Source organism: Rhinolophus sinicus, linkage group LG10, assembly GCF_036562045.2.
Source record: "Rhinolophus sinicus isolate RSC01 linkage group LG10, ASM3656204v1, whole genome shotgun sequence".
Classification (NCBI taxonomy): domain Eukaryota; kingdom Metazoa; phylum Chordata; class Mammalia; order Chiroptera; family Rhinolophidae; genus Rhinolophus; species Rhinolophus sinicus.
In genome coordinates, this window is record NC_133759.1 from 22638287 (window position 1) to 22650468 (window position 12182).

At 35.4% G+C, this 12182-nt stretch overlaps 1 protein-coding gene across 3 annotated transcripts in view; it reads left to right on the forward strand.

Moving 5' to 3' along the window:
• Window positions 1-12182, forward strand: part of NGLY1 (N-glycanase 1) — a 50796-nt gene that overhangs the window by 17143 nt on the left and 21471 nt on the right. For all 3 annotated transcript variants that reach the window (XM_019745281.2, XM_019745279.2, XM_019745280.2), the window contains 2 exons: window positions 4130-4295; window positions 11496-11718. In XM_019745281.2, the coding sequence (XP_019600840.2) occupies window positions 4130-4295; window positions 11496-11718 (389 nt within the window). The remainder of the gene's footprint in view (window positions 1-4129; window positions 4296-11495; window positions 11719-12182) is intronic.

Below are 12182 nucleotides of genomic sequence, written 5' to 3' on the forward strand. Positions count from 1 at the left end.
AAACAGAACTTTTGTGTTTAAAAACAGGTTCCAAATTTAAAAGCCACAAAGTAAAGGGTTGCATAAAGGTAGAGAGGGAGGACTAGTGGACTTGGCAAGCATTGGTCCTTTACTAACGGAGTGATTGCTAATCCACCTTCCATTGATTGTATCAGATGATTTGACAAAATATTCACCTTGTACTTTTTTTCTTATAAAGTTTTAAATATATCTCACATTAGAAACCAAAATAGTTAGAATTCAAGTATGATTAGTGAAGAAAAAAATCTTTTTTTATCTGAAACACACAGATTTCACATTTTAAACTTCCATTTGTACTCCAAATAACTTTAGCTCTCAAGCAATTAACTACTGCCTTGTTTATGTACATGGTTACTCAGCTGCTATAATCGCCATGCAATCAGCAAACTTCTATTTTTATGACTTAGTTTTCTTGGAGTTGTGCCAGTGAATATGTAAAGAAATAGGCAAGAACATAAACTTTATTGTTCAAGGTCATTTGAGTGCCATTAAAGCCACAATGCATGAGGTAATTTCCAGATTGAAAAGTATTAAATTGAAAATCAGAATTCTCTGGATGAGGTCATACCCTCTCAGTAAATGAAAATAATGCATTTAAGAAAAAAGATTGCACTGTAAATGCCTCATTTTTATACTTCTTTCAAATAAAAATGGAGACATTTCATTTTTTTTTATGTTTCTATATCAATTCTGATAAAGGAGCCTATTCCTTCCTGTTGTGAATACCTGGGTTCCTTATCACCAAATCTTCATCGGGTTTCTTTAGTCATCTCTGGCACTCATCCCTTCTGTTCCTGGAGAAAACGTGTCTGCTCTTAATAAAGGCCAGTCCCTCTTTTGTGCCTGTGTCTCTTTTCCTCTATTCACCAGGGATCTCACATGGACTGTGCCCAGTCTTGAACCTCCTTGTTTCTTGGGAATTCTCATTGGCATTTAAAACTTGCTTCAAGCCCAGTTTTCAGAAGGTTGGACCATTGGCATCAGAATAATTTGGACGTGCAGATTCTAGGACATACCCTAGACCAACTGAACCAGAAAGGGAGAGGGGGGAACTTGGGAATCTGTGTTTTTCACAAGCAGATTAATGTTTAAGAACTTTTTCTATAAGCTCTCTTATCTTATAAACAAGCGAGCACACAAATATCCCTGAATCCTGTATGTCCTATATCTCTCACTTCCTCTTTATAGCAAGTTTTAAGGAGTCCCCAGTACTCATCACTGCATCTTCTCATATACTTGTCTAGTGGATCCCCATACTTTAATTATGTGCCCTATGAGTAAAATGTTTCTGAGCATATCCTCTCAATCTATTTTTGTTTATAAATTATATACATGTACTATTATGGCAATACTGTGTACATGGAAAAACAATGTAAGCTAAAAGTGAATATTTTTCATTTAAAAAATGTGTTAACAATGAATCATTTAATGACTGGATATGAATCTATATTCTAAATAGTCTTGATAATGTTGAATTTAGGGGACTAACTTTGTCAGATCTCAGTAGATTGTGATTTTTTTTTTTTTACATTAAAATCTAGCTGCTGTAGGGCTCATACTAAAACAGTGAAAGATGTATTAGCCCTGCTGTTTTCTTGTTTACATGTGCTTGCATTGTTAGTATTAGCCTCCGTGCCTAGAGGTCTTATGTAATCTTTTTTAGGCCAGGTGGGAGAGTTAATTTGCTTATAACTTCATCTGTAAATCCACTTAACCAGGCACATTTAAACTGTAAAACTTTGTAACATTGTGAGAGTAAAGTAGGAGTGAGCATGTCAGATTTAAGCCCTCTACTTTGCCGTACTTTCTTCCCTCAGGAAAGCTTCTGTAGCCTGAGAGGAAGTCCCTGTTAATCCGAATATTAAATGTTATTATAACTTAATTGTTTTTCTTTTTGGACAAAAATAATGTTTTCTGTCCACATGCCAGTGGACCGTTTTGAACAGCTCCTTTGGTGCCTTTAGCCCACTTTGGGGCACCGTCTTCACCTCTAAGTCTTTTACCAACAGTTTTCCTTATTAACACTGTTACAAAACTTCTACTGAGATCATCAACAATGCTGCTGAATTTACTGGGCTTTTTTTCAGTTCATTGTTATTTGACCACACATAGCTTTTAGATCAGTTGATCATTTTCTGGGTTTTCTCCTACTGTAAGTGATTCCACCCAGTTGCTCATATCAAAAAATCTGTGGATCATTCCTGTGAGTTTTTTAACTTTTGTAAGTGCCCCCTGATCCTACAGTTCAGTCACCAAGACTTGTTGATGCTACTTCCTAAATTATTTTTATATCCATTCACTTTTCTCCCACAATATAACCACCATAGTTGAAGCCACCAGCTCTCTCAGAGTTCTGCAGCCATCCTCATTGGGTCTTCTCATACCTGCTTTCTTCACACTACAACTAGACTGATATTCTGAAAACACAATCTGATCGGTTTACTCTCCTCCTTAAATCTCTTTAGCAGCTTCCCACTACAGTGGAAGGAGATAAGAAAAATCTAGCTGCTTGCCAACCCAACTTCATTCTCAGCTTTTTCCCTCCCCCTTTTCCCCCTTAATTCTCTGTGCTCTAGACACCCAGATCTTCTGTCTGCACCTTCACAGTATTAATGTCCTAAGCATATCTCCTATGTACGCGTGCAAATTCCCCAGCTACCTACATGCGGTTCCTGCTAACAGGAATGGCCTTTCCTTCCTTTTCTACTATCTGCCTCTCATCATTCATATTTTAACACAAACATCATTTATTCAGGGAATTCTAGGTTCAGAACCCTGTTATACAATCTCACTATCCTTTGTATTTGCTTTATAACTTTTATCATTCCTACGAATAAATTGTGTAACTTACCATTTTGTCCCCAGTACCTAGCAAATAATAAAGGCTCATTAAATATTTGAGTAAATGACCACCGTTGTATCACTATTTGTTTCTGTATCCATAGACTACTTACTCTGTGAGGATAATGTCATTGTCTCTTTTGGTACCCACTATTTTTCCAGTGTGTAACACATACACACACATTTAGAGACAGTCAAGTATTAGACTTAAATGTTGCTTCTGTCATTCTTTTTTAATGCCTTTTCCCTCCCAGACAATAAAGTGATCGTGTCTGTCTTGTGCACCCATCCCCAGTGCTTAACACAGTGTCTGACATTACGGTAACTATTTGGTCATGGTTTTTATCTTTCATAATTAATCTGTACCCTTTAATACACACATTTAACCCATTCATATTTGTTGTAATTGCTAACATGTTTGAACTTATTTCTGACATTTTATTTTATATTGTCTATGTCCTTGCTTTCTTGTTTTGTTTCTTTTCGTTTTTCTATTTTTGTTTTGTTTAGGTGGACCTTTGCCAGGAGCAACTATTCTGAGCTTGAAAATTCGTCTTTCTTTTTAGGAGTCTAAGCATCATCCGTCACTGTTCAGAGGCACATTCTTTGTTCACAAGGAGTGATGGGATGGAGGGTGGGGAGCAAAATGTCTAGCTGTTTCTTCTGCACGGCCCATCCAGTCTCCCTAATGCTTGGCTTGTTCCAAGGCCCCTTTCTGCTCTGTGGACCCTGTGGCTCCTCTGCCTTTGGAATTATTTTGAGACTTTTTATTTAGTTTTTATAACCACTCTATCTGGAGGGCATATTGCTGTGGTTTCTTCCTTTTGTATCTGCCTTTCCTCTTTAAGAGTACTTCTCCTTTGCTAATGCTATTTGGAGGGTTATTTTGTTTTGTTTTTAATTATGTTATTTACTGGGATTTGAAGTGGAAAGGACTGTCAGCTGCATTAATCAGAGCACAGTCTTGATCCACACTTGTGGTCAAGAATTCAGCAAATCGCTATTTAAATATACGAGTATTCTCAGTTATGTAGTAATATAGTCAGAGGAAAAAAATATATATATCTTAGACTGTGACACAGGTATGGCTATCTCCTAATACTAATTTTGTAAAGGTTTTGAGCATAATTCAGTAAATTCATACATTCCTCTTTATGAAATCACAAAACCAGTGTTTTTTTAATTATATGTTTTTTTTTTATTATTATATGTTATTTTTGTAGACTATGTATGGAGAAAAACTAATTTCAATATTTTTTTCTATTAGGTTATTGCTGATTCAGTCATTCTCCAAGTTCTTCGGTCCAACATGCAGCATGTGCTGGTCTATGAGAACCTTGCACTCCAGGAGAAAGCATTGGCTTGTATCCCAGTTCAAGAGCTAAAAAGGAGATCACAAGAAAAGTTATCTAGAGCTAGAAAATTGGATAAAGGTAGTGGCTTTATATAACCATTCATTGCTAAATATGCATCATTACTAAATGAACAGACACAGTAAATGGTGCTGTATATGTTATAAATATTTATCATATTTCTATTTGGATTTTCAAGGAGTACAATAATTTTATTGTATATACCTAAATGGATATATCTGTTAATTTTTTTTATTAAACTTTTTTTATTCAAATATTTATTTGCAGTTTAATCATAATCATTGGTATGTGATGGTTTTTAGGAGTAGTAGAACTTGAGTCCATGGAATATATGATGGCATTATTGGTGAATTTTAATGTGAATCTGACAGAAGCCATATTCAAAATTAATTTATATGATTGGACCATTGAATCACTTTGGTTAATAGAGAGACTGTATTTCCTAATTAAGTATGTCAATTTTGAAGCCAACTGCTTGGGTATAAATTGAGCTCTGCTACTTACTGTGCATTACTGAGCAAGTAATTTAATCTCTATGCCTCAGTTTCTTCATTTGAAAATAGGAATGATAATTTTAAGAAAGAAAGGCGATGGTACATATAAATGGCCCAGAACAATGCCACATTCATCTACTAATCATTATATGTTGTTGTCACTAATGGTCTTAAGATTTCAGATGTCAAATTTTTCCAGCTTTAGCATTTTTACGTAATTGTTTTTCATCTGTTAAGTCATTTCTTTCTTTTTTAAAAAAACATTTATTTATTTTTAAGTGTGTTTTTCCAGGACCCATCAGCTCCAAGTCAAGTAGTTGTTTCAATCTAGTTGTAGAGGGTGCAGCTCACAGCGGCCCATGCAAGGATCGAACCAGCAACCTGGTGCTATGAGCACCGTGCTCTAACCAACTGAGCTAACAAGCTATCCCAAGTCATTTCTTAATACTGTATTTTCTAGGGGATTGTTTCATTTGTTTTTCAATTTTTTTTTTTTTTTTTGGTGGTTGCCCTAGTTTGCAACAAACTGTTTTAACTAATCTAAGTCCAGCTTCAAAAACACTATACTGCTAGATACCATCTCACTCCTGTCATAATGGCCATCATCAACAAATCAACAAACAAGTGTTGGCGAGGATATGGAGAAAAGTGAACCCTCGTGCACTGTTGGTGGGATTGCAAATTGGTGCAACCACTGTGGAAAGCAGTATGGAGGTTCTCAGAAAAATTAGAAATAGAACTACCTTATGACCCAGCAATTCCACACCTGGTTATTTATCCAAAGAAATCCAAAACACTATTTTGAGAAAGTATATGCACCCCTATGTTTATTGCAGCATTATTTACAATAGCCAAGATATGGAAAAAACTGAAATGCCCATCAGTAGACGATTGGATAAAGAAGTTGTGGTCCATATATATTATACAATGAATGAAAAAGAATGAAATCTTACCATTTACAACAACATGGATAGATTTAGAGGTAAATGAAATAAGTCAGACTGAGAAAGACAAATACCATATGATCTCACTTATATGTGGAATCTAAACAGAATAAACGAGCAAACGAAACAGAGATAGACTCATAGGTACAGAGAGCAATCTGATAGTTGCTACTATGTTTCCCCGAAAATAAGACCTACCCCAAAAGTAAGCCCCAGTTAAGATCGTCAGCCAGACGTACGCATTTAGTATGTTATGACGATGTTCTAGAAGAAGATGACATGACTGTATTTGAATAAATGTAGATTGATGTACATGAAAAAATAAGACATCCCCTGAAAATACGCCCTAATGCATCTTTTGGAGCAAAAATTAATATGAGACCCGGTCTTATTTTCGGAAAAATACGGCAGATAGGAGGAGGGTTGGGGGATGGGTGAGAAAGGTAAAGGGATTAGGAAGTACAACTTGATAGTTACAACATAGTCACAGGGATGTGAAATACAGTGTGGGAAATATAGTAGATAATGTTGTAAAGACTATATAGGATGTCGGATGGGTACTGGACTTTTGGGAGGAATCATTTCATAGGTTGTATAAATGCCTAACCACTATGCTGTATACCTGAAACTAATATAATATTGAATGTCAACAATAAGTGTGTGTGTGTGTTGTCATAGGATGTGAAATACAGCATAGGGAATATAGTCAATGGTATTATAATAGCTATATATAATGTCAGAAAGGTAGTAGACTTGTTGGGGTTATCACTTTGTAAGGCATCTGAATGTCTAATCATTATGTTGTTTTGTACACCTGAAACAAATAAATAAAATCTTCCTAGCCTAAAAAAAAAAAGCTATACTGCTTCATGTATAGTGCAGATACCTTTTAATAAAATTGTCCCAATTCTTTCCCATCCGTTATAACATTGTTATCATTTATTTCACTTATCCATATGCTATAATCACCCAATATAGATGGTCCCCAACTTAACAATGGTCTGACTTACAAGTTTTTTACTTTATGATGGTGCAGAAGCAATACACAATTCAGTAGAAACCCTACTTAAAATTTTGGATTTTGATCTTTTTCCAGTCTAGTGAAATGTAGTATGACACCCTCGTGATGCTGGATAGCAGCAGTGCGATAGCTTTGCCTCTCGTTAGCCTGAGATAGGCTAATGTAAGTGTCTGAGCATGTGTAAAGTAGGCTAGGCTAAGCTATGATGTTCAGTAGGTTAAGTGTATTAAACGCATTTTCAACATAGCATGTTTTCAGCTTATAATGTGTTTTTCAGAATGTAACCCTGTCGTTAGTCACGGAGCATCTGTATATTGCTATTGTTATTAATTAAACAGTTAACTTTTTACATCAAGTAAGAATAAGAAAACTGAAAGATTTTATTTGCTTCCATTACTCCTCCTACAACACTCTTCCTTTATGTAGATTCAAGTTTCTGACCTATGTCATTACTTTCTTCCTGAAGAACTGATTTTAAAATTTATTTTCAGGGTCGGTCTGCTAGAGTTGAATTCCCTTGGTTTTTCTTTGCCTGATAAAGTGTTTGTTTTTCTTTCACATTTGAAGGATAACAGAGGTGGAATATAGAATTCTAGGTTGGTGGGGTTTTTTTTCTTTCAAAGATAGTTTAACTATTTTACTCCAGTCTCTTCTTGCCTGCATTGTCTATGACCACAAATCTGATGTAATTCCTATCCTTATTTCTCTTTATGTAAGGTTTCCCCCACACTCACGCCCCATCTCCAGCTTCATTCAAGATTTTCTCTTTGTATTTGGTTCTCTGCACTTTCAATGTAATATGCCTAGGTGTGGCTTTTGGGTATTTTTCTTGGTGTTTTCTGAGCTTCCTGGATCTGTGGTTTGGTGTCTTACTAATTTTGGAAAATTCTTGGCCATTATTACATCAAATATTTCTTCTGCCCCTTTTTCTCTTCCTTCTGGTATTCCAAAGTGAAAGTATTCCATTTTACTTTTATTTATCTCTGTGACTCAATTTCCCACAGGTGTTAGATGTTCTGGATGTTCTATTGTTTTGCCCCTCATTCTTTTTTTTTTTTTTTTCTCTTTGATTTTCAGTTTGGGAAGTTTCTATTGCTCTATCTTCAAGCTCATTGATTCTTTTCCTTGGCTGTATCCAGTCTCCTGAGGAGCCCATAAAACAGCGTTGTTCATTTCTGTTACAGTGTTTTTGATTTCTAGCATTTCCTTTAGATAGTTTTTAGTTTCCATCCCTCTGCTTACATTATCCATCTGTTCTTGTATGTTGTCTTTTTTCATTACAGCCCCTAACATATTAATCATAGTTATTTTAAATTTCCTGTTAACTCCAAAATCTGTGCCATGTCTTAATGGTTCTGATGCTTGCTTTAGCTCTTCAGACTATTTTTTCTTGCTTTTCAGCACGCCTTGTAATTTTTTGCTAAAAGGTAGACATGATGTAATGCATAATAGGAACTGTGGTAAACAGGCCTTCTGTGTAAGATTTACGTTGTCTCCCTTGTTGTCTTTGGGCTTCCCTAAAAACTCCCCCTTAAAAGTCTGCATTCTACAGATCTTTTAGGTGTAATCTACTGTTTTTATACTGGAGGCCTGTTGGTGTGGTGGTAAGGAAAGGGGAACAGAAGTATTCTGTAATCTTCTGATTAAATCTCAGTGTTTAGCGGGCCTGTGAACTTAAGTCTTTCTTAACTTTTTCCCCCCATATGTGAAATAGGAAGGCTAGAGGGGGGTGAAGTCAGGGAAGTGCCCTTTCCCCACTTCAGATAAGGCTCTGGTGAAATCTCTTTCCCTGGAGAGTAGATCTTAATTGTGGATGCTCTGGCTGTTCTTTTCAACTCGCTCTTCCCCTCTCCTTACCACATCCATAAGGGGGTCTATTTTTTTGGTTCTTCACCATGAGAACCTGGTGGATTCTTAGAAAAATCCACAAAAGAGAGAGCTCCCCTCCCAAAGCTGCATTTCTTACTCTCAAACTAGTCCACAGTCAGTCTAGAGCAGTTGGTCAAGGTGTCAGCAGGGCCACACTCCCTCCGGAGGCTCTGGGGGAGAATCTTTTCCTTGCCGCTTGCAGCTTTCGGTGGCTGCCTGCAATCTTTGGCTGACGACTGCATCACTTCAGTCTTCAAGACTAGCATCTTCAGATCTCTTTCTACTCTGCCTTCATATCTCCTTCTCCTCCATGTGTGTAAAATTTCACTCTGCTTCCCTCTTGTAAGGAGACGTGATTGATTGCATTTAGGGCTCACCCAGATAATTCAGGAGAATCTGCGCATTTCAAAATATCTGCAATGACCGGTTTTTTTTTGTTTTGTTTTTTTGCCGCCTATTATAACATTCACAGGCTCTAGGAGTTAGCATGTAGGTATCTTTTGGGGGGCTGTTCTTCCCCCAAAGTGGACCACAGTGGGCCAGCTGAAAGAACAACAGTAGAGACTTTGAATTGTACTCTGAATGAAATGGAAACCTGTTGCAGGGTTTTGAATGACATAATCTACCATTTTTACAAAGATCACTGGCTGCTGTAGGGACTCCTAAAGAGAAAGAGGATGGCAGTGCTGTATTTCTAAAAGTTCGTTTTTAATCTAACATTCATGAGTATCTTCTTATTGGAAAACTTTCATATTATACAGGAAAAGCTAAACTCTCCCTGCCAATCATTCCTACTCCTCTTTCACAGGTAGCAGCTGTTATCATGTGATGTGTTCCTTTTCATCTCTTTTTCTGTGTACAGTTATCTGTATAAAAAAAAGTTTAAGTTGTGTGGGTTTGCATACAATTTATCCCATGTATCTTTTGCTCCTTGGTGTTTTTTCATTTACTAGTATGTCTTATATATCTTCTTAACTCTCCATAGTGTTCTTTAGTATGCATTTGCTATTATTTGTACAGTTCCCTATTGAACGGCATTGAGTTGTTGGTTTTTTGTTGGTTTTTTTGTTTGTTGTTTCATCATTTTTCTCTATTCTGAATGCTGCTGCAGTGAAGATTCTTGTAAAGCATGCTTCCTGGTATCCATGCACAAATGTTTCCCTAAAATAGATATAAAAGTGCCATGGATATGTGATACCTTTATAGTGTAATCGATCCTGCCAAACAAATTGCCTTCCACTTTATACCAGAAGTGTCTGAGAGTATTGGTTTCCACTTAATGAAATTATTGAATTTCTTTTATGGACTTTTTGAATTTTTCCAGTGGGTTTGTTAATATTCTTACTGATTTGTAGAAGTTCTTTATATATTCTGGATACTTTTCTTTGTTAGACATGTTACATTTCGTTCTCCCAGTGTTCTTTGTTTAATTTCACTTAGTGTATATTTTGAAATGCAAAGTTATAAATTTTAATATAAGAAAATTTAATTTTTTCATTATTTTACGGTTTCTGTCTCACTTAAGGCCTTCTTTACTCCAAAGTCAGAAACATATTCTTTTGTAACTTCTATTACTTTTATTGTATTTCCTCTCTCTATATATATATATGTTTATATACGTAAGGATGAATGAAGTACAGTAGGAATCTGATATTTTGATAGCTACTTGTCCCAATATCATTCATTGAACAGTCCATTCTTTTATAACTACTTTGAAAGGCTAATTTTATTAAATACTGTGTGTCACTTAGAAATCTGTCTTTCAGGACTCTTTCTTTTGTTTCATTGATCTGTCTACACCAATATCACGGTATTCTAATTATTAGAATTTTTTTTATGTGTTTTGATATGTAGTAGACATTTATCTCATGATTCTTATTCAGAGTTATGTTGACTATTTTGTGCATTTTTTTCTTTCACAGGAATTTTGCAGTTAGCGTGTAAAATTTTATGAAAAGTTATTTTATAATTTTAGTTAAGATTGCATTAAATTACAGATTGATGTGGAGAATTAACAGCTTTGGAATTTTGAGTTTTCTCCTCCAGGGAAATAATATATGTTTGGCCTTTTTATAGTCTCTGTAGTTTTTTCGTGTAGTTTTTATTTTGAAATATATCAAACGACAATAGAGTATAATATATCAAACACCTATGATCATCAAATTTTATTAGATCTTAACATTATGCCATATATTTCCTTCATATATCATTTTTAAATAATAAAACATTAAATGTGGAGATGAGAGCCCCTATATAGGTCTCCTAGATATCCCACCCCTTCCTTCATTCCAAAGATACCACGCTCTTGAATATGTTCAAGAAAAATCTTTATTGATAAAGTGGATATAATATTATATGTCATGCTTATTTGCTAAGGTTGTTGTATACAGTGCAGACATGGCCATGTTTTTATGTATTTTGTGGTGAGTATCCATGGGTGGATTATGTATAGTTAAAGCGCTAATAGAATGATTTTTTTAAAGTGTCTGGAATTTTGTGATTTCTGCCTGTAGTTTTGTGATAGTCTCATATTTACTTGCACATCAACCTGATAAAAGATTTAATATAGTCATTTGAAAGTGTTTTTCAAAATTAGACTTTTTTTCTCACCGCCCATGTGTTTTCCAGATGAATTCCAAACTGACCATAGTTCTCTGAGAGATGCTGTGTTCAGCTTACACGTTAATGGGTAATGTCAGTTAGAGGGTACAGAGTGGTCAACATCCTATTGTTCTAAATGTGCAGTGTATTATGTTACTGTGTTTCAGCCTAGGTCACAACATACTGACAGTTCTTGCATCAATATTTGTGCAAACTTTCTAGATCATCCTGTAATTTCATATATTTCCATTAATATTTGAGAATAAAATATGTGGATATTTTTAGTTTTTGTCAGCTTTAGCTCTTACTTGGTTCTGTTTTAACTTCTCAGGTACTAATATAAGTGAGGAGGATTTTCTTTTGCTGGAGCTTTTACACTGGTTTAAGGAAGAATTTTTTCAATGGGTGAATGACATTTTGTGCAGCAAATGTGGTGGTCATACTAAGTCTAGAGGTGAAGCATTGTTTCCCAATGATGATGAGCTGAAGTGGGGTGCAAACAGAGTAGAAGATCATTATTGTGATGCATGCCAGTTCAGCAATCGATTCCCGAGGTGGGTATCCACTGGACGATACAGTCAGAGTAATCTCTTAATAAAATGGTTAGAAGAGAATTTTTATTAAATGAACTTTTTGTCTTCATTTTAATTATTAGGAATATATTCCTCTAGGACGGGTCAGCAAGCTATGGCTGGCAGGCTAAATCCAGCCCATGTCCTATTTTTGTAAATAAAGTTTTATTGTGATACACCCATGCTGATTCATTTATGAATAGTCTATAAGTGTTTCTACATTACAGTGGCAGAGTTGAGTACTGGCAACAGAGATCATATTACCTGCAAAGTCTAGAATATTTATTGTCTGTCTTTTCATAGGAAAAGTTTGTTGACTCCTGCTGTCGAATATAAATCGAGTGTAGTCCTAGCACATTTAATGCTGTAAATCTTGTATTGTTCTTGTTTTAATATATAAAATTTAACTTTCTGATAACTTTAATAATAACACTTGAGAGTACATA